Consider the following 26,571-nt stretch of genomic DNA (forward strand, 5'->3'; position numbering starts at 1 on the left):
ATTCCGGGGAAAAAAATTAATTTAAAAAAGAAAAAAACATCCCAGGCAGAGTCCGGTGTCCAAGGCTCAATTCAGGCTGCGAGGCTAGCTAACCCCGCTGGGGGAAGACAAGCCCTCGGCCGTTCCCCTGGATCGCTGCCAAATGCAGATCCATAAGAACATAAGAAATGCCCTGCTGGATCAGACCAAGTCCCATCAAGTCCAGCAGTCTGTTCACACGGTGGTCAACCAGGGGCCTCCAGGAAGCCCACAAGCAAGACGGCTGCAGCAGCATTATCCTGCCCGTGTTCCACAGCACCCAAAATAATAGGCATGCTCCTCTGATACTAGAGAGAATAGGTATGCAGCATGACCAGTATCCATTCTAACTAATAACCATGAATACCCCTCTCCTCCATGAATATGTCCACTCCCCTCTTAAAGCCCTCCAAGCTGGCAGCCATCACCACATCCTGGGGCAGGGAGTTCCACAGTTTAACTATTCATTGTGTGAAAAAATATTTCCTTTTATCTGTTTTGAATCTCTCGCTCTCCAGCTTTAGCAGATGACCCCGTGTTCTAGTATTATGGGAGAGGGAGAAAAACTTCTCCCTGTCCATTCTCTCCAAACCATGCATAATTTTATAGACCTCTATCATGTCTCCCCTTAGCCGCCTTCTTTCCAAGCTAAACAGCCCTAAGCATCTTAACCACTCCCCATAGGACAGTTGCTCTAGTCCCTTAATCATTTTGGTTTCTCTTTTCTGCACCTTCTCAAGCTCTGTAATAGCCTTTTTTAGGTGTGGTGACCCGAACTGTACACAGTATTCCAAGTGTGGTCTCGCCATAGATTTGTACAAGGGCAGTATGATATCAGCAGTTTTATTCTCTATTCCTCGTCTAATTATGGCCAGCATGGAATTTGCCTTTTTTACAGCAGCCGCACACTGGGTTGACATCTTCATTGAGCTATCCACTACCACCCCAAGATCCCTTTCTTGGTCTGTCGCTGCCAGCACAGATCCCATCAGTGTATATGTGAAGTTGGGATTTTTTGCCCTCATATGCATCACTTTACACTTGCTCACATTGAATCTCATTTGCCATTTTAATGCCCATTCTTCCAGTATGTAGAGATCCTTCTGGAGCTCTTCACAGTCCGATTTTGTTTTAACCACCCTAAATAATTTGGTGTCATCTGCAAACTTGGCTACTTCACTGTTTAACCCCAACTCCAGGTCACTGATGAACAGGTTGAAAAGCACCGGTCCCAACACAGATCCCTGAGGCACCCCACTGCTCACATCCCGCCATTGGGAGAACTGACCATTGATTCCTACTCTCTGCTTCCTATTTTTCAGCCAGCTCTCAATCCATAAGAGGACTTGTCCTCTTATCCCATGACTATGAAGTTTGCTTAGCAGTCTTTGGTGGGGGACTTTGTCAAAAGCTTTTTGGAAATCCAAATACACAATATCCACAGGCTCATTCCTGTCCACATGCTTATTGACGCTATCAAAAAACTCTTAATAGGTTAGTGAGACAGGACCTACCCTTACAGAAGCCATGTTGAGTTTTGCCCAGCAGACCTTTCCCTTCTATATGCTTGACAATTTTATCTTTAATAATGCTTTCCGCTAATTTACCCGGAACAGACGTTAAGCTAACTGGCCTGTAATTTGGATGGTTCACACTTTCTGATTGCATTCTTTTTATATAGAATCATAGAGTTGGAAGGGGCCATAGAGGCCATCTAGTCCAACCCCCTTCTTAATGCTGGATCAGAGCATCCCTGACAAGTGCTTGTCCAGCCTCTGCTTGAAGACTGCCAGTGAGGGGGAGCTCACCACCTCACTAGGGAGCTGATTCCACTGTTGAACAACTCTTACTGTAAAAAACGTTTTTCTAATATCCAGCTGGTATCTTTCCGCCCACAATTTAAACCCATTCTTGCAAGCCCTATCTTCTGCTGCCAACAGGAACAGCTCCCTACCCTCCTCTAAGTGACAGCCCTTCCAATACTTCCAGAGAGCAATCCTGTCCCCCCTCAACCTCCTTTTCTCCAGACTAAACATTCCCGTGTCCCTCAGCCTCGCAGGGCTTGGTCTCCAGGCCCCTCCGTATTTATATCTCTGCGTTCATTCATTTATTACCTAGACATAGAAATTAGTTTAAATATGAATTACATATCATTACTATTAATCGGTCTCTACTTTCTTATTTTATCTGGTGAACTGGATTTGTTTCCCCACTCCTCCACATGAAGCCAGCTGGGTGACCTTGGACTAGTCACACACTCTCAGCCTCACCTACCTCACAGGGTGTCTGTTTTGGGGAGGGGAGGGAAAAGTGATTGTAAGCCGGTTTGATTCTTCCTTAAGTAGTAGAGGAAGTCAGCATATAAAAACTAACTCTTCTTCTTCTTCTATATTTACAAGATTGAAAACATCTTATATTGAAAATATATGTGTGTGTACGAGTTTTCAATCTTGTTTTATTGTTCACTAGAAGTTGGGTGGAAAGATGATTTGATAATGGTTTAAATAAAGTAAAACAATCCGTTGTGCCCTTCAGGACTTTTCTCCAGAAATATTTGACTCTTAAGCCCACCTATACACCTATGGGGTCCCATCCTGTCTGGGACTGAACTGTTATCTCTCCTGTCTTCCTCCAGGGAAATTATGTTGGAAACTTGCTGGTTACTTCATCTGGCCTTTTGGAATAGCAATTCAGAAGGTAGGAAGGTGGATAGAAACAGTTGTGATATGTGTGGGTTGGCTGTGAACGGGATGCAACGAATAGGAATCTGCAGGGTTGGGGGTGTAGTAGTGGGGTGGGCATGGAGGTCGTAAAAAGCACATTAGAACATCAGAAGAGCCCTGCTGGATCAGACCAGTGGTCCAACTAGTCCAGCATCCCATCTGACACAGTGGCCAACCAGTTCCTCTGGAGGCCCAACGCACAGGGCACAGAGGCCGAGGCCTTCATAAGGACATCAGAAGAGCCCTGCTGGGTCAGACCAGTGAGGGTCCATCTAGTCCATCATCCCGTCTCACACAGTGGCCAGCCAGTTCCTCTGGAAGGCCAACAACAGGGCACAGAGGCTGAGGCCTTCTCCAGATGTTGCCTCCTGGCACTGGGATTCTGAGGTTGACTGCTTTGAACGTGGAGGTTCCCTTTAGTCCTTATGGCTAGTAGCCACTGATAGACCTCTCCTCCATTAATCTTTCGAGAGTCAAAGCTCCCTTTGTCAGATCCAAGTAGGAATGGAGATCCCACACATGGACACACATGAAGCTGCCTTATCCTGAATCAGACCCTCGGTTTATCACAGTATTGCCTACTCAGACTGGCAGCAGCTCCCCAGGGTCTCAGGTGGAGGTCTTTCACATCCCCTACTGCCTGGGGGTGCCGGGGATTGAACCTGGGACCTTCTGCATGCCAAGCAGAAGCTCTCTCATTGAGCCGTGACAGCCCCTCCGTGTCCCACCAAGCTGATTACATTTTGCATGGTACCTCTGCATCCTGACTCCCTTCTTCATAGGGTTGCCAGCCCCAGCTTGGGAAATACCTGGAAATTTTCAGGGTGGAGCCTGAGGAGGGCGAAGTTTGGGGCGGGGCTTCAATTCCATAGAGTCCACCCTCCAAAGCGGCCATTTTCTCCAGGGGAACTAATCTTTATCGCTGGAGATCCGTTGTAATAGCAGGCCATCTATCTAGTACCTGGAGGTTGGCAACCCTGCTTCTTCAACACCCCTCCCACATTCTGCCAGGGTTGGAAGGACTTGGGGATCTCCACTGCTGCTGATATCTGATGAAGGGAGCGGGACTCTCAAAAGCGCATACCTCAAAAAATCTTGTTGGTATCTAAGGTACTACTGGACTCGAATCTAGCTCTTTTACTGCTGACCAACATACCTGCCCTCTGAAACTATCTTCAATGAGAAAGGCAATCTGCCGATTAAGCCAGCGTGGTATTGTAGTTAAGAGCAGTGGTTTGGAGCGGCGGACTCTGGTCTGGAGAACCGGGTTCGATTCCCCACTCCTCCACATGAGTGGCGGAGGCTAATCCGGTGAACCGGGTTGGTTTCCCCGCTCCTCCACACGAAGCCAGCTGGGTGACCTTGGGCTAGTCACGCTCTCTCAGCCCCACCTACCTCACAGGGTGTCTGTTGTGGGGAGGGGAAGGGAAGTAGACTGTAAGCTGGTTTGATTCTTGAGTGGCAGAGAAAGTTGGCATATAAAAACCAACTCTCCTTCTCTCCCTCCTTCGTCCTTTCCTTGTCTCTGTCTCTTGCAGACCAAAGAGTACAATCAGAATTCCCACGTGAGGTTCAGCAAATACGACACCATTGCGGAAGTGAATGAGAGCAAGGAAGGGACCCCCCTCCTCATCCGGCAGGAGCCGGCTTGCAAGTACTCCCCTGACTCTCGCTGGGTACGGGTCAGCTGGATCGGGGTCTTCTTCATTTTTCCCCATTTTAAAAATCCGAATGAGTGGCAGCTCCGTGCCTAGGAATCTCTCCAGAGGTGGCTTTGCATCTTTGACATGCCCAAGGGAATTTCCTTTCGAGGTGGAATCTCTTTCCACGTTTTAGTTCTTAGCCTTGGAAGTAAAATCGGAAGTCCTTAATTCAGATCTCTGCTGCACTACAAATGCATTAACTGGCCTTACTCAGGGGTGGTCGCAGTCACAAAACGGCTACCACAGGAGATGGCGCCAGCACCAAAATGACTGCCGCAGCTCTCCTTCAGCCAGACAGTGGAGATCCTTGAGCAGTGGTGGCAGCTGCTGGACAAAAGCCCCACCTGGCCCCACCCACTTTGTAATAGGGTTGTCAGGTCCCCCCCTTGGCTCCGGTGAGAGGTTTTTGGGCAAAGCTGAGGCAGGGATTGCGTGCTCACGGCCGCGCCAACGCGATCACATTACTTCTGGTTTACTGGGAGTTTGAGTGGCAAAAGGCCCCTTTTTCGATGAGGCACTTCTGGTTGTAAACCGGAAGTGATGCAATCGCGTCGCGCAGCCACTTGTGCACATGATCCCCGCTTCCAAGCCGGGCACTGGATTGGCGGGCAATTGCCTGCCAATCTACGTGACCTGGCGGCCCAACTTTGTAAAAATACTTGGCGGGCACCAGGAAAAGGCATTGGTTGTTGGGGATTCTGCTGTAGACCTATGGAGAAAGTTGTTGGAAGGATTTCATTTGCACACATGCGTGTGATGGGCTTTTGAGCATACTAAGCAGCAAGCGTTGGACTCGGTGCCTGGGGAGCAAATTATGGGGTTGGATTTCCTGTGCCTTTTTTTTTTTTTTTAAATAAGGCAAGTGGAGAGGTATAAAATACCTGAGGCCAGATCTGAGGTCTTGGGTAGACGTAGAACAGCGCCAAGTAGTCTCAGATGACTCATCATGTGGGAGAGGCCATGGGTAATGAAGATTTGTGAAGGACAGCTTGCACTAAAAAAAAAAAAAGACCTTGCCCGCCAGAAGTCCCATCTTTTCCCAGTTTCTCTTCCAGTTTTGTGAGCTATCATAAGGGCTAGAAACGTGACATGCCGTGCATGTAGGATTGCCAGGTCCCTCTTCACCACCGGTGGGAGGTTTTTGGGATGGAGCCTGAGGAGGGCGGGGTTTGGGGAGGGGAGGGACTTCAATGCCATAGAGTCCAATTGCCGAAGCGGCCATTTTCTCCAGGGGATCCTATCGGCTGGAGATCTGATGTAATAGCAGGGGATCTCCAGCTAGTACCTGGAGGTTTGTGGAGAAACAAAGGTATCAAGCTCACAATAGTCATGCAAAAAGTGCTCTATTATTTACAAGTGCAAGCATCAAAAATATCATGAAGATATACACACATAACACAATGACAATGTGTGGCTGAAAGCTACTTGAAGAAGACAAATGTTTGCAAAAGTAAGTACAATGACTTGTTTGACAACTTTCTTCTTTTAACAGAAAGCAGTAATGGAGCCTAGAATCGGGGGAGGCCTCAAACTGTTGCTCCTATGATAATATAATAAAGCAGTGTTGCTAAATAGAAGCTATATGTTTCTTTCTACTTCAATAAAAATATATATTGCAATTCAAATATATATATATATATATATATATATATATGAATTGCAATATATATTTTTATTTAGCAACACTGCTTTATTATATTATCATAGGAGCAACAGTTTGAGGCCACCGGCTGACGAAGCTGTCTTCGGACGGCGAAAGCGTTTAAATCATCCGGCAAACGCTCCAGCAGAGGCGTGCCTCCCCCGATTCTAGGCTCCATTATTGCTTTCTGTTAAAAGAAGAAAGTTGTCAAACAAGTCATTATACTTACTTTTGCAAACATTTGTCTTCTTCGGGTAGTTTTCAGCCACACATTGTCATTGTGTTACATTTGTATATGTTCGTGATATTTTTGACGCTTGCACTTGTAAATAATAGAGCACTTTTTGCATTACTATTGTGAGCTTGATACCTTTGTTTCTCCACAGTTCGCTGTTGGTATCTGTGCTGTATTTTTGTTTAGTACCTGGAGGTTGGCAACCCTATGTGCACATGTTACCTATTGGTTGTTTTAAAATCGAAGCTGGCAGTTTGCACTAAAAAAATGATCTTTGCCCACCAGAAGTCCAATCTTTTCCCAGTTTCTCTACCAGTTTTTGTGAGCTATCATGAGGGCTAGAACCGTGGCATGTTGTGCGTGTGTTACCTATTGGTTGTTTTAAAACCGAAGCCGGTGGCTTGTGCTAAAAAAAAAATTAAAAAATCTTTGCCCACGGAAGTCCCATCATTTCCCAGTTTCTCTTCCAGTTTTGTGAGCGATCATAAGGACTAGAAATGTGGTCAAGCTGTGCTTGTGTTACCTATTGGTTGTTTTAAAATCGCAGCCAGCCTCTTTGGCTCACACGTTGACTTGTCATCTCCTCGGGATCGATGCCTGCTGCCCTGTCTTTGTGGTGCTCACATTGACCACTGCCCTCTCTCCCTCCAGTGGCAGGTGAGCACCTACGCCTGGCTCTTCCTGGGCTACCCCTTCCTCTGCTTGGCCCATGGGCTGGCCTGCTGCGTCTCCTGGCTCTTGGTCTTCGCCATCCCGGTGTCCAAGATGAACTCCCGCATGATCACCAAGGTCTTGCTGCTGCCCCCGGATCGTGTGCTGGTGCAGCGCCTGCGGAAGGTGAGAAAGGAGGGGCAGGTCGAGGGGTTTTCTCGCCCTGAGCAAGGTGCATTCGTCCACCCCTGCCTGGTTTTGTGCACCACATTTTAAGTTGTTGTGTTTTGTTTTGTTTTTGCAATTGTGACATTCTGATATCCTAGATGAATTTTGTGCAGAATAACATCCATGTGCAAACGTTTTATGTTGAACAACAGGGGATTAGACAGATTCATGGAGGAGAGGTCTCTCATTGGCTACTAGCCATGGTAGAGCGGTTAAAACGCTTAGGGCTGTTTAGCTCAGAAAGAAGGCTGTTAAGGGGAGACATGATAGAGGTCTATAAAACTATGCATGGTATAGAGAGAGTGGGCAGGGAGAAGCTTTTCTCTCTCTCTCATAATACCAGAACGTGGGGTCATCTGCTGAAGCTGGAGGGTGAGAGATTCAAAACAGATAAAAGGAAGCATTTCTTCACACAGTGCATAGTTAAATGGTGGAACTCCCTGTCCCAGGATGTGGTGATGGCTGCCAACTTGGTAGGCTTTAAGAGGGGAGTGGACATGTTCATGGAGGACAGGGGTATCATTGCTACTTGTCAAAATGGATACTAGTCATGATGCATCCCTATTCTTGCCAGGATCAGAGGAGCAGGCCTGTTATATTTGGTGGTGTGGAACACAGGCAGGATAATGCTGCTGCAGCTGTCTTGTTTGTTGGTTTCCTAAAGGCACCTGTGAACAGACTGCTGGACTTAATGGACCTTGGTCGGATCCAGCATGTCCTTTCTTATGGTGTTCTTATGGTGGTTAAAGGGAACCTCCACATTCAGAGGCAGTCAACCTCTGAATGCCAGTGCCAGAAGGCAGCATCAACGGAAGGCCTCTGTTCCCTGTTGGTTGGCTGATTTCGGCAACTGTCCAGGGTCTTCTGAAAGTTCATTTTCTTTCCTCTTCTCCCCTCCCGCCATTCCCCCGGCAGACGGAGGTGCCCCTGGATGCCGATGTGATTCTCTGCTGCTACCGCGCATTTAACCCGTACTATTACAAATACGCCGTGGAGGGGATCAATGTCTTTGCTGTCAGTATCCTTTTTTCGGCAGCGGGTTCTGAGCCAGCATGGTGAAGTGGTTAAGAGCAGTGGTTTGGAGTGGCGGACTCTGATCTGGTGAACCGGGTTTGATTCCCCATTCCTCCACATGAGGGGCGGAGGCTAATCTGGTGAACCGGGTTTGATTCCCCACTCCTCCACACAAAGCCAGCTGGGTGACCTTGGGCTAGTCACAACTCTCTTACAGCTCTCTCAGCCCCACCTACCTCACAGGGTGTCTGTTGTCAGGAGGGGAAGGGAAGGTGATTGTCAGCCGGTTTGATTCTTCCTTAAGTGGTAGAGAAAGTCGGCATATAAAAACCAACTCTTCTTCTATTACAAGCACCCCTCCCCTCCCCCTGGATATTCAGCTTATTTTATCTGAAGTGGAGCCTCCAATGCCATGAGGAATCTGGCTTGAAAGGAAACACGGGCTCTTTTTCTTTAATCTACTCGCTGTCAGATCTGATTCTCCTCGTGATCGTGACTCTGGTCCTGGGCTACGCTGACAAACACAACCATTATACCACCTCTATGGTGAAGTTCACCCTGGCTCTGGTCTCCATCATGCCGCTGTCATACTACATTGGCATGGCGATTGCGAGGTAAGAGGCAGTGTGGTGTCGTGGTTAAGAGCGGTGGTTTGGAGCGGTGGAGTCTGATCTGGAGAACTGTGTCTGATTCCCCACTCCTCCGCATGAGCGGCGGAGGCTAATCTGGTGAACTGGATTTGTTTCCTCACTCCTCCACATGAAGCCAGCTGGGTGACCTTGGGCTAGTCACAGCTCTCTCAGCCCCACCTACCTCACAGGGTGTCTGTTGTGGGGAGGGGAAGGGAAGGTGATTGTCAGCCGGTTTGATTCTTCCTTAAGTGGTAGAGAAAGTCAGCATATAAAAACCAACTCTTCTTATATTTCTCCTCTTCCTCCTCCTTCTTCATCATCATCATTATCATTACCACGAGGCCTCGAAACAGGACTCCTCAGTCGGGCACCGGGATTTCAGGCTTCTCATTGCCTTCAATATTTATTTATTTCATTTCTACCCCAACTCCCCCCCCCCAGTGGGGACCCAGGGTGGCGTCCGTCATTCTCCTCTTCTCCGTTTTATCTTCACAACAACTCTGTGAGGTAGCTTAGGCTGAGAGTGGTTGACGATCCCCTCAACCTCTTGTTACCACAAGGAACTCGGCACATGCCCCAAGGAAGCTGCTGCAGTATAGGTGACGGGCTTAGCTTAGAGCAAGAGACCAGTGGCACCTTAAGGTCACCCGGCCAGCTTCCCTGGCCGAGTTGGGATTCGAACCCAACGTGACAGAAATCCTAAAACTTGCTAAGGCTCCAGAGCGCCACCTAGAGCGTCCGGGATCTTGGACCCCTAGAGATTGCATGAGAACGAGCCATTTACTTCCATTCCACGTTGGACCATCTTGGCAGACTTAATCCCTTTTGGATGAAGGATGTTGGAGCCCTGTGGCGCAGAGCGGTCAGCTGCAGTACTGCAGTCAAAAGCTCTGCTCACAACCTGAGTTCGATCCTGGCGGAAGTCGGTCTCAGGTAGCCGGCTCAAGGTTGACTCAGCCTTCCATCCCTCCGAGGTTGGTAAAATGAGTACCCAGCTTGCTGGGGGTAAAGGGAAGATGACTGGGGAAGGCACTGGCAAACCACCCCGTAAACAAAGTCTGCCTCGAAAACGTTAGGATGTGATGTCACCCCATGGTTCAGGAATGAACTGGCGCTTGCATAGGGGACTACCTTTAGGGGACTACCTTTACCTTTAACTTAATTGTGTTTAGCATTGGCTGAATTGTACTTGATAGTATTTTGGGGAGGCGCCATGGCTCAGTGGTAGAGCATTTGCTTGGCATGCCGAAGGTCCCAGGTTCAATCCCCAGCATCTCCAATTAAAGGGACCAGGCAAGTAGGTGATGTGAAAGACTCGGACCCTGGAGAGCCATGGAGAAGGGCCGTGGCTCAGCAGTACAGCATCTGCTTAGCATGCAGAAGGTCCCAGGTTCAATCCTTGGCACCTCCAGTTAAAGCGACTAGGCAGGTAGGTGATGTGAAAGACCTCTGCCTGAGACCCTGGAGAGCCGCTGCCTGTCCGAGTAGACATTACTGACTTTGATGGACGAAGGGTCTGATTCAGTAGAAGGCAGCTTCATGTCTTCATGTGTTCATGTGACAGTCTGGTTTGGACCGGACCTAGGGGTGTTTTTTGTGGGGTGGGGAGGGGAAGGGAAGGTGATTGTAAGCCACTTTGATTCTTCCTTGTGGTAGAGAAAGTCGGCATATAAAAACCAACTCTTTTTCTTCTTCTTAAAGCTCTCTGCTGCTTGCTTTTTCTTTTCCAGCATCTCCGCCCAGAGTAACTTTGCAGTGGGGGCCGTGGTGAACGCCACGTTCGGCTCCATCACTGAATTGACATTTTACATCACGGCGCTCATCAAAGGCGTGCGTGAAAAGAACAAGTGCTATGACGAAATCGTCAAATCTGCTTTGACGGGGACTCTCCTGGGCTGCGTCCTTTTCATCCCGGTGAGCCTATCTGTGTTCTCATGCCAGGTTTGGGGGGTTTCTTTGAAGTTCCTGCTCCCCACCTTGTGGGATGGAGTCCTTGGAAGGAAAGAGGGCCACGTCAATGCCCATCTGCTGAAAGGCCTGTAGGGCAATCTTTTTTTGAGGAGGTGTTTGTGGCAATGGTGGATTGAGCGGTTGGTACGCTCTGAGGTAAAAGTTGGGGGGCTGCTGTAAAAAAGGCAAATTCCATGCTGGCTATAGTTAGACAAGGAATAGAGAATAAAACTGCTGATATCATACTGCCCTTGTACAAATCTGTGGTGAGACCACACTTGAAATACAGTGTACAGTTCTGGTCACCACACCTAAAAAAGGATATTACAGAGCTTGAGAAGGTGCAGAAAAGAGCAACCAAAATGATTAGGGGACTAGAGCAACTGTCCTATGGGGAGCGGTTGAGATGCCTAGTGCTTAGCGTGGAAAGAAGGCGGCTGAGGGGAGACATGACAGTGGTCTATAAAATTATGCATGGTTTGGAGAGAGTGGACAGGGAGAAGCTTTTCTCCCTCTCCCATAATACCAGAATGTGGGGTCATCTGCTGAAGCTGGAGGGTGAGAGATTCCAAACAGATAAAAGGAAGTGTTTCTTCACACAACGCATAGTTAAGCTGTGGAACTCCCTGCCCCAGGATGTGGTGATGGCTGCCAACTCGTAAGGCTTTAAGGGGGGAGTGGACATGTTCATGGAGGAGAGGGCTATTCATGGCTACTAGTCAAAGTGGATACTAGTCATGATGCATCCCTATTCTCGCCAGGATCAGAGGAGCAGGCCTGTTATATTGAGTGCTGTGGAATGCAGTCAGGATGCTGCTGCTGCCGTCATCTTGTTTGTGGGCTTCCTGGTTGACCACTGTGTGAACAGGCTGCTGGACGTCTTGCTGTGTGGGGAGAAGAAGAGTGCCTGGGGTGGAGATCAGGGCTCTCAGGACCCAGAGGAAGAGGCGGGAGTCGGTACCCTTCCAGTCCAGCATACAGAACAGAAGGCCTCCTTCTGTGCTTTCCCCCTGCCGCCTGTCTCCCCTCTGAATCGGGGCTGGCAAATGCAGGGTGACAACCGCCCGTGTGTTTTCTCATCCTCCAGGGCTTGTGCATGGTGATTGGAGGGACCCGGCACCAAGAGCAGAGGTTCAACAGCCGGTCAGCTGGGGTCAGCTCTGCACTTCTCTTCCTGTCTGTGGGAGGTAAGTTGGGAGGCTAAACATTAGGAGGAACTTTCTGACAGTCAGAGCGGTTCCTCAGTGGCACGGGCTTCCTTGGGAGGTGGTGGGCTCTCCTTTGGAGGGTTTTAAGCCGAGGCTAGGTTAGGGTTGCCAACCTCCAGGTGATGGCTGGAGATCTCCTGCTATTATAATTGATCTTCCAGCTGATAGAGATCAGTTCCTCTGGAGAAAATGGTGCTTTGGCAATTGGACTGTATGGTATTGAAGTCCCTCCCCTCTCCAAACCCTGCTCTCCTCGGGCTCCGCCCCAAAATCTCCAGGTATTTCCCAGTGTGGAGCTGGCAACCCTAGGCTAGATGGCCATCTGTCAGCAATACTGATGCTGTGAACTTAGGCAGATCATAAGAGGGAGGGCAGGAAGGGTTGCATCAGTGCTTGGGTTGCGCAGCCCTTTCTTGCATGCCCAGGGTAATGCCGATGGCTACTTTGGGGTCAGGAAGCAATTCTCCTCCAGGCCAGATCAGCCAGGAATCCTGGAGGTGGTTTTTTGCCATCTTCTGGGCATGGAGTAGGGGGTTGCTAGGGGTGTGTGGGGCGGGGAGGTAGTTGTGAATTTCCTGCATTGTGCAGGGGGTGGGACTAGATGACCCTGGTGGTCGCTTCCAACTCTAGGATTCTATGGGAGGGGGGAGAATTTGCTGCCCTTTCGTCTACAAACCTGTGGCGGTAGTCACAAAGGAATCTTTAAGAGCACACCTCCATAGCTACTAACACTGGGCCAGTTTCCCCCACGATTACATGCAGTTCATTAAAGCCAATGGCAGTGCCTTAAATCATGTTATTATTATTATTATTACATTTCATTTCATTTCATTTCTACCCTGCTCTCTTCCCTGGCAAAGCCGGGCTCAGAGCGGCTAACAGTCAGTGGAGAAAATCCAGCATCACAGCACAAAATTCAATATGATACAATACATGTCATGTTAGAGTTTAAGATTTGTTTCAGCTCTATTTTCAGATTTGCAATCCAAATCTGATTGCTTTATTTATTGGCTGTCCATCCTGTTGATTGTATTTGACTTGCGCTGGGTAGTCTGCCTGGAGCCTCAGTAAGAAAGGCTGATTAATAACATAAAATAAAATAAAAACACGTTGAAATTGTTTTTGATCTTGTCTTCTCTTGGTTAGTTATTGCAGTTTGTTACAGCTAATTGCAGGGGCATAGAATCATAGAGTTGGAAGGGTCCATAGAGGCCATCTACTCCAACCCCCTGCTCAATGCAGGATCAGCCTAGAGCATCCCTGACAAGAGTTTGTCCAGCCTCTGCTTAAAGACTTCCAGTGAGGGGGAGCTCACCATCTCCCTAGGGAGCCGATTCCACTGTCGTACAACTCTTACTGTAAAAATAATGTTCCTAATATCCAGCCAGTATCTCTCTGCCCGCAATTTAAACCCATAATTGCGAGTCCTATCCTCTGCTGCCAACAGGAACGGCTCCGTGCCCTCCTCTAAGGGACAGCCCTTCAAATACTTCAACCACCTCTTCTTCAGACTAAACTTTCCTAACTCCGCCTTTCCTCGCAGGGCTCGGTCTCCAGGCCCCTGATCATCCTCGGTGCTCTCCTCTGCACTAGTTCGATTCTGTCCACTTCCTTTTTGAAGGGAGGCCTCCAGAACAGCACATGGGACTCTAGGTGCGGCCTGACCAATGCAGTGTACAGCGGAACTATGACATCTTACAATTTGGATGTTATGCCTCTGTTGATGCACCCCAATATTGCATTCACCTTTTTTGTCGCTGCATCACACTGGCTGCTCATATTTAACTTACGGTCCACCCGTACCCCAGTGTCACACACACTGCTACCCAGAAGGGTGGCTTCTACTATTTTTTTAATTCATTTTTTATTTTACTTTATTTATACCCCAACTTTCTCCCCAGTGGGGACCAAAAGTGGCTTGTGTCATTCTCCTCCATTTTATGCTCCCAACAACCCTGCAGTGTAGGTAGGGCTTAGAGTATGCGACGGGCCTCAGGTCACCCAGTGCGCTTGCATGGCAGAGGGGAGATTTGAACCTGGGTCTCCCAGATCCTTGTCCTGGCCCACTAACCACTGCACCACACTGCTGCTCACCACACCGCACTGTCTGAAGAATATGCAACTGAAGGGGGATGGTGACTGGGGTTGCCAGGTCCCTCTTCGCCACCAGTGGGAGGTGTTGGGGGCGGAGCCTGAGGAGGGCGTGGTTTGGGAAGGGGGGGACTTCAATGCCATAGAGTCCAATTGCTGAAGAAGAAGAGTTGGTTTTCATATGCCGACTTTCTCTACCACTTAAGGCAGACTCAAACTGGCTTACAATCACCTTCCCTTCCCCTCCCCAAAACAGACACCCTGTGAGGTAGGTGGGGCTGAGAGAGCTTTAAGAGAGCTGTGACTAGCCCAAGGTCACCCAGCAGGCTTCATGTGGAGGAGTGGGGAAACCAACCCGGTTCACCAGATTAGTGTCTGCCGCTCATGTGGAGGAGTGGGGAATCGAACCCGTATCTCCAGACCAGAGTCCATTGATCTTAACTACTGTACTACGCTGGCACAAAACGGCCATTGTAATAGCAGGAGATCTCCAGCTACTACCTGGAGGTTCATATATCTATAAAGAGAAAAAATACCTCTATACAACTGCATATAATGAATGATATAATTTTCCAAAAAGGTGATTTGTAATTTTAAATATCAACTTATAATTTCCAAAACACTTCTGTCAACACAAAACAAACTATACACGGTTTCACAATTTATCCTTCTGGTGAAGCTGATATGCGAAACTAGGATAAATCGCGAAACCTTGTAGTTTGTTTTGTGTTGACAGAAGTGTTTTGGAAATTATAAGTTGATATTTAAAATTATAAATCACCTTTTGGGGAAATTATATCATTTATTATGTGCAGGGGTATAGTGGTGCTTTGGGTACCACTCCCCTATTGATATTTTGCATACTACCTGGAGGTTGGCAACCCTAACAGTGATGGGGGGAGAGGCTGGGGGGGGGAAGTTTCACAACGAGCAGAAGTTCACTCCCTAAAGAGGGGAATCGAAGCACTATTTTAAGAGAGACATAAAAACTATGATTCTATGATCGTTGTTTTATTCGTATTGTTTTCATTGGGGTTTTAAAAGAATTGTTTTATTTGTATCGTAAGCCGTCTTGGGTGCCCTGAAGGAGAGAGGCGGCTAATAAATATTTTTAAACAAATAACTTAAATAAGGGTTAACGTGTCCTCGGCCGTTGCATGGAGCCACAGGCAGGCGACGTAGCCCAAAGACTTCCTGGCCGTTCTTTCTTTCTTTTCCCCCTGTTCTTAGACCGAGGCCTTGAACAATAAAACCATAAAACTTAAATAAGACCCATCTCTAAAAACCCTTCGTCTCTTCTCTGCAGCCTCCACAAAACGAGCAACAGAATCCTCTAAGAGGAACTGAACCTTTTTCTCCAGAGTTGCTCAAGAAGAGGTGGACCCCCTGCTCAATGTGGACCCTTTGTTAAAACTTGCTGTAATCCACTTTAGCCTAAGTTGGTACATGTAAGGACCATGCAAAAGGATATGTACCAAGGAGTCCACCGACTGAGGAGGGCAGGGACACAGCCGGTCTGAAAAAGGGATCTTTCGCATACGGCCAGGAAAACCGTTGAAAAAGGGCAATTAAATCTTGAATGCATAAAGATTCTATATAACTTTGGACTAACCAGAGAACAGATAGGACATTTTAGAGGACTTTCATTCATAGGGTCGCCATGAGTCGGAAGCGACTTGGCGGCACTGAACACACACACAACCAGAGAATCCAGATAGGAAGGAAGATTACCCTTAGATAACAGGCCCAGGGCAAGTGAACATGTCATCCGAGCATCAAAATGAGTGTCACTCTTATGTCTAGCATAGATCAATTTGGCCACATGTTTTTTACATTAAACTGCAGAAGAAAAGAGATTGAGACTGGGAAGGGCAGCCATGAAGGAGCTAGAAAAGATTCTGAAGTGTAAGGATGTGACTCTGGCCACCAAGATTAAGTTAATTCATGCCATCGTATTCCCCATTACTATGTATGGGTGTGGAAGCTGGACATTGAAGAAAGCTGATAGGAAGAAAGTAGATTCCTTTGAAATGTGGTGTTGAAGGAGAGGGTTACGGATTCTGTGGACTGCCAAAAAAACAAATCAGTGGGTTCTAGACCAAAGCAGGCCTGAACTGACCTTAGAAGCTAAAATGACTAAACTGAGGCTATTGCATTTTGGTCACATTATGAGAAGACCAGAGTCACTAGAAAAAAAAAGTAATGCTAGGAAAAGTTGAGGGCAGCAGGAAAAGAGGAAGACCCAACAAAGGATGGGATTGAAGGAAGCCACCGCCCTCAGTGTGCAAGACCTGAGCAAGGCTGTTAAGGACTGGACGTTTTGGAGGACATTGATTCATAGGGTCGCCATGAGTTGGAAGCATCTTGACGACAATTAACACACAGAAGAGTAAAGGTCTCCCACCTTCAGATTTACAAGTGATAGCTTCTGTTTAAAATGCTGGAGCCAGGGAGCCCTATAAGAGTCCTTGAGGGTTAAGCTTACCAAGCTATCCTCTGGGGCCTCAAAAAATAGATGAAACCACTAATTAAAGTCCCGTACCCAGGCACGAGCTTCTATTGAGCTAAGACCAAACTCATAACGAAGGGCTGATGCTGAAATGCACCTGGGGTCCTGGCCGTTCTGCTGGTGACCTTCGCGCCCTCTCCTTGCCCAGGAGTCTTTGCTCCCACCCTCTTCTCCAAAGTGTACGGGCGGCTGGTCTGCGGGGAATGCCAGAACGTCACCCAAGCGCCTGTGGGGCACTACATCTGCCAGGACTGCCACTTTGACTCGGTGAGTAGACGCTTGCTCGCGGAGGCGGAGGGAGGAGTGTGCCTGTTAGCCGCAGGGCCTGGGGACATGGCCCGCTCTGGGCTGCTAATGCTGTGCGAATAAATGCTGTGCTTCGTTCTTAGCTAAGCAGGATGGTTGGATAATACAGCCATATCCATATATATATATATATATATATATATATATATATATATATATATATATATATATATATATATATATATATATGGCACTATGACATCTTGCGATTTGGATGTGATGCCTCTGTTGATGCACCCCAAGATCGCATTCGCTTTTTTTGTCGCTTCGTCACACTGGCTGCTCATATTTAACTTACGGTCCAACCGTACCCCAGGAAGGAAGGGAGTCCTTCGCTCCAGCTCGGTGCTGATATGGAGTATCAAATGCAGGTTTCCTGGGCGCAGAATTTGTAACTTCAGACACAGCAGGATCTGACCTTGAACTTGTTTTTTGGCAGATGGGGAACAACGGTACTCTGTACTACAGTCATGTTCAGTAAGTGTCTCTTGGCTGGGGCCGTGGTGTGTGTGTGTGTGTGTGTGTGTGGGTGTTGCAGGCTCACATGTCTGTGGGCTGCTCAGTGCGCTGTAATTTCATCTCCTCTTCTTTGGGCTACTCACACTCTCTCAGCCCCACCTACCTCACAGGGTGTCTGTTGTGGGGAGGGGAAGGCGATTGTAAGCTGGTTTGATTCTCTGTTAAGTGGCAGAGAAAGTCAGCATATAAAAAACAACTCCTCCTTCTTTTCCTTCTTCTCCTTCTCCTCCTTCTTCTCCGTCTCCTTTTCCTCCTTCTCCTCCTCCTCCATTTTATTTTTCGCTGTCATGGGAAGCTTCCAACGGCAAGGCAGAGTTTCCAAGTTGGCAGCCATCCCCACATCCTGGGGCAGGGAGTTCCACTATTTAACCATGCATTGTGTGAAGAAATACTTCCTTTTATCTGTTTTGAATCTCTCACCCTCCAGCTTCAGCAGATGACCCCACGTTCTGGTATTGCGAGAGAGGGAGAAAAGCTTCTCCCCGTCCACTCTCTCCACTCCATGCATGATTTGATAGACCTCTATCATGTCTCCCCTCAACCGCCTTCTTTCCAAGCTAAACAGCCCTAAGCGTCCTAACCGTTCCTCACAGGGCAGTTGCTCTAGCCCCCTGGTCATTTTGGTTGCTCTTTTCTGCCCCTTCTCAAGCTCTGCAATATCCTTTTTTAGGTGTGGTGACCAGAACTGCATATAGTATTCCAAGGGTGGTCTCAGCATAGATTTGTACAAGGGCAGTATGATAGCAGCAGTTTTATTCTCTATTCCTCGTCTTATTATGGCCAGTGTGGAATTTGCCCTTTTTCACAGCAGCCGCACACTGGGTTTGGATCAACCGTTGGTCTGATCTCTCGAGCGCCTCCTTCGCCGCAGGTGTGTGAATTGTAATTTTCGTTTTGTGTGCGGCAGGCCCCTGGTGTACACCGTGTCGATCCTGCTTCCTGTGGGGTACCTCATTGGGCTCGTCTTCACCCTGAAAACTCACTCCCACATCTATGACATCCACATCAGTGGCTGCCACAGTAAGTCCTTCAGAATGGGGACTTGGGCTGACCTTTGGGGGTCTGTCAGGAAGACGGGGGAGACCGCTGCTAGAAGGAGAAGAGTTGGTTTTTATACGCCGACTTTCTCTACCACTTAAGGGAGACTCGAACCAGCTTACAATCGCCTTCCCCTCCCCACAACAGACACCCTGTGAGGTAGGTGGGGCTGAGAGAGCTCTAAGAGAGCTGTGACTAGCCCAAAGTCACCCAGCTGGCTTCGTGTGGAGGAGTGGGGAAACAAATCCTCACTCCTTGCTTGCAAGAGTGGGGATTTCGAGGGTCTCTTTGTTGGCTCAGCGACTGTGTCCTCCTCATGTGAGTGTGTCTGGGGTCCCAGTGGATTTCTCCTTCAGAAAAGTGGGCATAAATCAAGGGTGGCAAACGCCCGCTGTCATGGAGAATGTAGGAAACTAAAATACTGGCTTAACTGAGGGACAGCCCAGACGAGGCCTCTTTTTACCTTCAAATTAGTATTTATTTAATTCATTTGTACACAGCTTTTCTCCCCAAAGCGGTTTCCTTTCTTCTCCTCTCCTGCCTTTTATCCTCACAACAACCCTGTCAGGTAGGCTAGGCTGAGAGTCTGTGACGAGCCCCAGGTCACCCAGCGAATTTCCGTGGCACGAGAAGGATTCGAACCTGGGCCTCCCAGATCCTAGTCCGACACTTTAGCCACTACACCGTGCCGGCTGTCCGCCAAATGCCACCTCTCTGCTCTCCCTAGTGCCCAGCCGTGGCAACCACCACCAGCCGGTGGTCCACTGGTCCCGTTTGAGGGCCCTGGTCATCCTCCTGGTGTCCACTGCGGGCATGTCGGCCTGTGCTGACCTGGCCACCGAGCACATCAGCCCCATCCTCAGCAGCTCGACGGTGTCACAGGTAAGCGGGGGGGGGGGGGGAGTAGGGTTGCCAGCCTCCAGGTGGCAGCTGGAGATCTCCCGCTATTACAACTGATCTCCAGGCAACAGAGATCAGTTCCCCTGGAGAAAATGGCCGCTTTGGCCATTGGACTCTATGGCGTTGAAGTCCCTCCCCTCCCCAAACCCCGGCCTCCTCAGGCTCCACCCCAGAAACCTCCCGCTGGTGACTAAGAGGGACCTGGCAATGCTAAATGTAGTGGTTAGGATCTCACCCTGGGATATGGGAGAAACCCTAGTGATTGCCCTACCTCCCACCCAGCAGAGGGCCTGGGCAGGTTTTGGGGTGGCCTGGGTGTGGGGGAAGGATCTGAGAGCAGCGGCCAGCCGTGAGCTCAGTCGTACTTTCTCCTCCTCAGTATTTCATCGGGGTGACGGTGCTCGCCATGGTGCCGGAGATTCCCGAGATCGTCAACGGGATCCAGTTTGCCCTGCAGAACAATCTCAGCTTGAGGTGGGTCTGTCTGGTGCTTCCCTTCCAAGAAGGTGTAAACGCTGCTGGCTTCCAGTGTTGCAGCCCTTCCTCTCTAAGGGTTGGGGAAGGAAAAGGGGTCAGAGGGGGAAACGTGAGGCCGCATTCAAACGAAAGCATGCCTGGGGGCATTTGCAGCCCAGTCCGTGCCCTGGGCAATTATTGCCAGAGATGGGAGGTCCACCGTTTGGCTAGCAAATAGGGTTGCCAGCTCCTGTTTGGGAAATACCTGGAGGTTTTGAGGGCAGAGCCTGAGGAAGGTGGAGTTTGGGGACGGGGGGGGGGGGACTTCAAGGCCCTAGAGTCCAATTGCCAAAGCGGCCATTTTCTCCAGGGGAACTGACCTCTATGGGCTGGAGATCAGTTGTAATAGCAGGAGATCTCAAACTATTACCTGGAGGTCGGCGACCCTACTAGCAAAGCATGGCCTAACCAAGACTTCTGACGTTTCGTAGGTGAAACGAGCTGATGTCAGGTGGACTCAGACCAGATTGCGAGCATTTATTTACTTCTTTGAGCCCTCCAGATACACATAAAGATTACAGCGAGATGATCACAACATCCCTGTAAGAAGTCTGGAGTCATCTCCCATGTTGCAGACGAGGGAAGCGGGGTTCAGTCTGCATGTGACTTGCCGTTTCCCCTTGCAGAATTTGGAAGAGGCATGAGATTTGAACTGGGGGCTCCCTGATCGGTAGTCTCTCGGCCACTGGGCTGTACCGCTAGCTGTCTAGAAGGTGTGGGGTACACTTCCTGTGTATTTATTTTTTTTAAGTGGGCAGCAAAGCCCTGGATGATTCCAGCAAACGGCTTTCCTTTTCCGGTGTCCCTTTTCTGTTCCAGCATTGAAATCGGGAGCTGCATCGCTGTCCAGGTTTGCATGCTGCAGATACCCATCCTGGTCCTTTTCACAGTCTTCTATGTAAGTATTAGGACTGGGACTGGAGAGGAACCCCTTCCCCCTAGAATCATAGAGAATAATGGGTTTGCATTGCAGGCAGAAAGGAATTTTTTTTTTACAGTAAAGAGTTGTTCGACAGTGGAATCGGCTCCCTAGGGAGGTGGTGAGCTCCCCATCACTGGCAGTCTTTAAGCAGAGGCTGGACAAGCACTTGTCAGGGATGCTCTAGGCTGATCCTGCATTAAGCAGGGGGTTGGACTAGATGGCCTCTATGGCCCCTTCCAACTCTGATTCTATTATTCTATCGCTAGTCATTAATAAACCCAAATTACTACCCCTTAGTTTCTTAATAAACTATAACCGTACAACAAATGTGTTATTCATTTATATCTATTGTATAATATTGAACTACATCGTATTTAAATTATCTTATTTGTAATATTTGAGCAAGACCCCCGTGGCTCAGAGTGGTAAGCTGCTGTACTGCAGTCCGAGCTCTGCTCACGACCTGAGTTCGATCCCAATGGAAGTTGGTTTCAGGTAGCCGGCTCAAGGTTGACTCTGCCTTCCGTCCTTACGAGGTCAGTAAAATGAGTACCCAGCTTGCTGGGGGTAAAGGGGAGACGACTGGGGAAGGCAATGGCCAACCACCCTGTGAAACAAAGTCTGCCTAGTAAACGTCGGGATGTGACGTCACCCCATGGGTCAGGAATGGCCCAGTGCTTTCACAGGGGACCTTTACCTTTAAATAAGATTATTTGTTTTGTATAATGCTCAAATATTAATCTAAAGTGTTATCTCTGCTGTTGCTTGTACCTCTTAGGTCACATCTCCCCCCTCAGCCAATATTCTGAGAGGAATATATGTAGTAAGAGTTTCCATTTATCTTGAAATTCTTCATTGGCCTCCTGTTCACGAAGTTTGTCAGTTTCGCCATCACCGCATATTCTGCTAATTTACTTTTCCAGTCCTTGATATCTGGGCATTCATCAGCAACGTTATTACTGTTTACTTCCTTCATCCCCTTTCCCCCCAATGGAGACTCAAACTGGACTTGCATTATTCTCCTCTCCTCCGTTTTATCTTCACAACAACCCTGTGAGGTAGGGTAGGCTGAGAGCATGCAGTTGGCCCAAGGCCACCCAGAGAGCTTCTGTGGCAGCGTGGGGATTTGAACCTGGATCTCCCAGATCCTAGTCTGGCGCTCTAACCACTACACCACGCTGGCACTTTTAAATCCTCGTTCCCTTGTTTGCAGGATACGGACTTCATCCTGGTCTTCAGTGACCTTCACGTGTATGCCAGCATGTTCAGCGTGGTCCTGATGAACTACATCTTTATGGATGGCAAGTGTGACTACTTCCAAGGTAAAGGATCTGTGCCTTCCGGAGCGGGGTCTGACGCTTCCTCCTGGGCTGGCCAAACTAGGAAGGTCTCCTTCACTGGGCAATGGGTAGGGTTGCCAGGTCCCTCTTCGCCATGGGCGGGAGGTTTTCGGGGCAGAGCCCGAGGAGGGGAGGGTTTGAGGAGGGGAGGGACTTCAATGCCATAGAGTCCAATGGCCAAAGCGTCCGTTTTCTCCCGGTGAACTGATCCCTGTCAGCTTGAGATCAGTTGTAATAGTAGGAGATCTCGAGCTAGTACCTGGAGGTTGGCAACCCTAGAGGAGACAGAAATAGGGTTGGCCAGGTCCCTCTTTGCTACCAGCTGGAGGTTTTTGGGGCGGAGCCTGAGGAGGGCAGGGCTTGGGGAGGGACTTCAATGCCATACTCCAATGGCCAAAGCAGCCATTTTCTCCAGGTGAACTGATCTCTTTTGGCTGGAGATCAGTTGTAATAGCAGGTGATCTCCAGCTATCACCTGGAGGTTGGAATCCGTAGCAATGGTCATGTTGCTTCTGTGGTCTTACAGGCCAGGAAGAAGACTATATTTATTTACTACCTTTGGAGTCCACCTTTCTCACAGAGTCTCCAAGCAGCTCCGTAAACAGCATCTTTGGGGGTCTCTCTTTTGAAGAAATGGAGGGATGTTGCAGAACCAGATTTGAATCCTGAAAAGCTTTTTGGGGGAGTGGAATCTGTGTAGGCAATGCACAGGAGGATTTTGGTGGCTGGGGTTGGAGGAAGAGTTACTAGCACGCTGGGTGGGGTTGGGGCTGTCTAATTTTGCTCCTCACTGGCACAGAACCTCCATTGGCTCGTGATGTTTGACTCTTCGGTAGGGTTGATAGGCCCTTATTGGGAAGGAGGAAGAGATTAGGGCCAGAGAGAGAATCGAAAGAGGTCCTGTCTAGACATTAGGAAGAACTTTCTGACAGTTGGAGCAGTTCCTCAGTGGAACAGGCTTCCTCGGGAGGTGGTAAGCTCTCCTTCCCTGGAGGTTTTTAAGGAGAGGCTAGATGGCCATCTGTCAGCAATGCTGTTGCCCCAGAAGGTTGGACCAGAACCAATGGGTTTAAATTAAATCAAAAGAGTTTCTGTCTAGATATTAGGAATCGAAAGAGTTCCCATCTAGACATTAGGAAGAACTTCCTGACAGAGCGGTTCCTCAGTGGAACAGGCTTCCTTGGGAGGTGGAGGTTTTTAAGCAGAGGCTAGATGGCCATCTGTCAGCAATGCTGATTCTATGACCTTAAGCAGATGATGAGAGGGAGGGCAACTTGGGTCATCTTCTGAACATGTAGTGGGGGTCACTGAGGGTGTGGGGGGGAGGTAGTTGTGAATTTCCTGCATTGTGCAGGGGGTTGGACTAGATGACCCTGGTGGTCCCTTACAACTCTGATTCTCTGATTATAACTACCCCCCTCAATTAGAAATATAGTTGTGGAAGGTTTCACATGGGGAAGAATGGAGTTGTCATGAGTATGTTGTCCCATTGTCTGCAGGCTAAACCCTGCAAATGGGGCTCGGCAAAGTGTCCCTGAGCATACGCAGTGTGTGTTTCACTTAATGTTAACCCCCCCCCCTCAATGGGCTTTTTATTGAGAGCAATTTTCTTACTTGAGCCCTGACACCTCTGTCTTTTTGCCTCACTAAGAAGGCCTGCTCTCTTCCTCCCCACTCCCACAAGTTGGAGCATCTTCTTCTCCAGTTCAAGGGATGTACTGTGCTCAGTCGCTTTTCATTATTGAAACACAGAAGTCAGTGCTTTGACTATCAAAGGTTAAGGTCTTGAAGACTCACCTTTATTCTGCCGTAAGCTTTTCAGAGTGAGAGCCCACTTTGACAGATGTGTGACGTGGGTGTCCATTGCAGATATATTTAGACATGAAGTTACCAAGAAAGGGGGACCAGTGCAAGGTTTTGGCCAAGGGGAGGTGTGAGCTGGTAACCACCTAGGGTGGCCAACTTTGGTTTGGGAAATTCCTGGAGGTTTGGGGTCGTGTTGGAGGGAAAGAGGAAGCTCAGTGGGCTTCCATGTCACTCTAGGACTTCAGTTTCTCATATACTCTGTGGTATACCAGAGTCTCATCATAGAAAGATTCTTAAGAGTACTGGCAACCAAGATGAAGTTAATTTATGCCATCGTATTCCCTATTAGTATGTATGGGTGTGAGAGCTGGACAATGAAGAAAGCTGATAGGAAGTAGATTTCTTTGAATTGTGGTATTGGAGGAGAGCGTTACGGATACCCTGGACCGCCAAAAAGACAAATCCAGGAGAAATCCCGGCTCCACCTGGAGGCTGGCAATGCTCCGCCCACCTGGGTTGTAGTTCTGGCTGTCTCCGCTGCCCTGCTTCACCATTTCCTGCGTCCTGCCAGTCCCCTTCCCGCCGTAAGCAGGTGATACCCGGATCCGTGGCCTCCCCAATGCCCACGTGTTCTTTGCTCTCTCCTTGCAGGGACGGTGCTGGTGATGGTCTACTTCATCCTCCTGGCGGTCTACTTCTTCTCCCCCTCACCTGCGGGATGCTGAACTGGAGCACGGTGGGCTTCATGTCCCCCCACCGCAAAGCAGTCTTCCTTTCAAGAAGGGACTCGGCTCAGGCCTGGTTTTAAAAGCAGAAGTAGGATGAAGGAACCCCACCCCCGCTCCTGCATCCATCTTGCACCCTCCAAAGACCTTTACATGCAAAGGTGGGGCTGGGACTGAAAAACCGGGCTGGAAAATTTCTCTGGCCTCGAGAAAGAACCCGTATAATGGAAACGCAGAGCTCTCCAGCTGCCCACCAAAGGTTCCTGAGGCCCAGAGAACTCCCTTGTTGACTGATTTCTCTCTCTATATATATATTTTAGGACTGATACAATGTGTTAACAATGGCTACCTCACATCCTTGGTACTGACAGGGACTTCTAAGGGAAAGTCTTTAGATTTTTCAGCAATGTAAAGGATGCTATTTGACATGTCTTTTTTGCCGTTCGCCATTAAAACAATTTTGTACTGACCGTGGAGGTTTGGGGTGTACGTCTGCCGCTCTGAATCCTTTTTGCAAAGATGCAAAGTGAGACCAGGACGTTGGAAAAAAATCTACACTGGCTTTGCTTGTAATGCATCGTGCAGTATAGCTCACAATCTTTGAATATGTGCTAAACAATCACCGTGTGCTTTGCTTTAGTCAAATTACACCAAACACTTAAAAAAGGCATTCAAAGGCACTGCTGCTAGCGTTTCATCAACTTGCAGTTCAAAGAGAATACTTCTAAGATGCTAAAGGAGGGGGAAGATAAAATGGAGACGCCCTACTTGAGATTTAATATTGGTCTAGAGCAGGGCTTCTTAAACCTTTTCCACTCGTGACCCCTTTTCGCCCAAGAAATGTTTACGCAACCCCGGGTATATAGGTATATAAAATAGGTATACAAATCAAACATTTACTGATAATAAATTATAAAGACATTTATTTTAAAATTTAATTTTTCCCCACGATCCCCACATTTAGTTATGAGGTCACGGCCCACAGTTTAAGAAGCTTTGGTCTAGAGTAGGGCACAATAGCGTAGGGAGGAGATTCCAAGTTGTTGCCATGCTCTCTGCCACGGTTCCCGTCACCTTAAATCTTTTACCAGCCCTTATTTAAAACTTGTGTGCTCTCCTGTATTGGGAGGCACGGTGGTTGCAGTCACGAAATGTAAAGTATAATTCCGACCAGCATCAGTAGGGATGCAGAAAACCCTAATTTTAACTGGCAAAGCTGCTTCCAGTCCCCGTGATCTTCATGCTACCACAAATTTAACGTGGTGAAGTTCTGCATAGCTCTTTTGCCTCTGGGCGAACACTTAACTGTGTGTGTGTAGGTAGATCTGGTTCATTTTTGCTGCTGTCCCCTTGGAAGAGCAGCGCAGTGACTTAGCCCAGAGACTGCCTAGAATTAAGAAGTGATGGTTCTGTATAGCTGCCTGCCAGTTTACTTAACTAGTCGACTTCTGTTGTACTCTTTGGTAATCAGTATGCGCCAACACTCTTCTAGCTGTGTTCCATAAGACTGTTCAGGAGTACTCTACTTTTGACCGACTCTGGGGTTTGTCCTCCCTGACTTTGGGAGGGGCTGTGGCTCAGTGGTAGAGCCTCCACTTTGCATGCAGAAGGCCCCAGGTTCAATCCCCGGAATCTCGTTAAAGGAACCAGGCAAGTAGGTGATGTGGAAGACCTTTGCCTGAGACCCTGGAGAGCCACTGCCGGTCTGAGTAGACAGTACTGACTTGATGGACCAAGGGTCGGATTCAGTAGAAGGCAACTTCATGTGTACATGTATGGCATGCAGAAGGTCCCAGGTTCGATCCCTGGCATCACCAGTTAAAGGGACCAGGCAGGTAGGTGATGTGAAAGACCTCTGCCTGAGACCCTGGAGAGCCGCTGCCAGTCTGATTCAG

General features: G+C 48.6%; 1 protein-coding gene across 1 annotated transcript in view; it reads left to right on the forward strand.

The window, feature by feature from the left end:
- LOC130475376 (uncharacterized) overlaps positions 1–24,683 on the forward strand; it is a 41,371-nt gene extending 16,688 nt beyond the window's left edge. The window contains exons 6-20 of the mRNA XM_056847140.1: positions 2,654–2,715; positions 4,280–4,417; positions 6,973–7,158; positions 8,116–8,218; positions 8,687–8,828; positions 10,577–10,760; positions 11,884–11,983; positions 16,753–16,871; positions 17,350–17,387; positions 18,337–18,449; positions 19,195–19,349; positions 19,747–19,841; positions 20,703–20,781; positions 22,019–22,127; positions 24,603–24,683. Of these exons, the coding sequence (XP_056703118.1) occupies positions 2,654–2,715; positions 4,280–4,417; positions 6,973–7,158; positions 8,116–8,218; positions 8,687–8,828; positions 10,577–10,760; positions 11,884–11,983; positions 16,753–16,871; positions 17,350–17,387; positions 18,337–18,449; positions 19,195–19,349; positions 19,747–19,841; positions 20,703–20,781; positions 22,019–22,127; positions 24,603–24,676 (1,697 nt within the window). The 3' untranslated portion in view covers positions 24,677–24,683. The remainder of the gene's footprint in view (positions 1–2,653; positions 2,716–4,279; positions 4,418–6,972; positions 7,159–8,115; positions 8,219–8,686; positions 8,829–10,576; positions 10,761–11,883; positions 11,984–16,752; positions 16,872–17,349; positions 17,388–18,336; positions 18,450–19,194; positions 19,350–19,746; positions 19,842–20,702; positions 20,782–22,018; positions 22,128–24,602) is intronic.
- Positions 24,684–26,571: the final 1,888 nt, after the last annotated feature.

Source organism: Euleptes europaea, chromosome 3, assembly GCF_029931775.1.
Source record: "Euleptes europaea isolate rEulEur1 chromosome 3, rEulEur1.hap1, whole genome shotgun sequence".
Lineage (NCBI taxonomy): Eukaryota > Metazoa > Chordata > Lepidosauria > Squamata > Sphaerodactylidae > Euleptes > Euleptes europaea.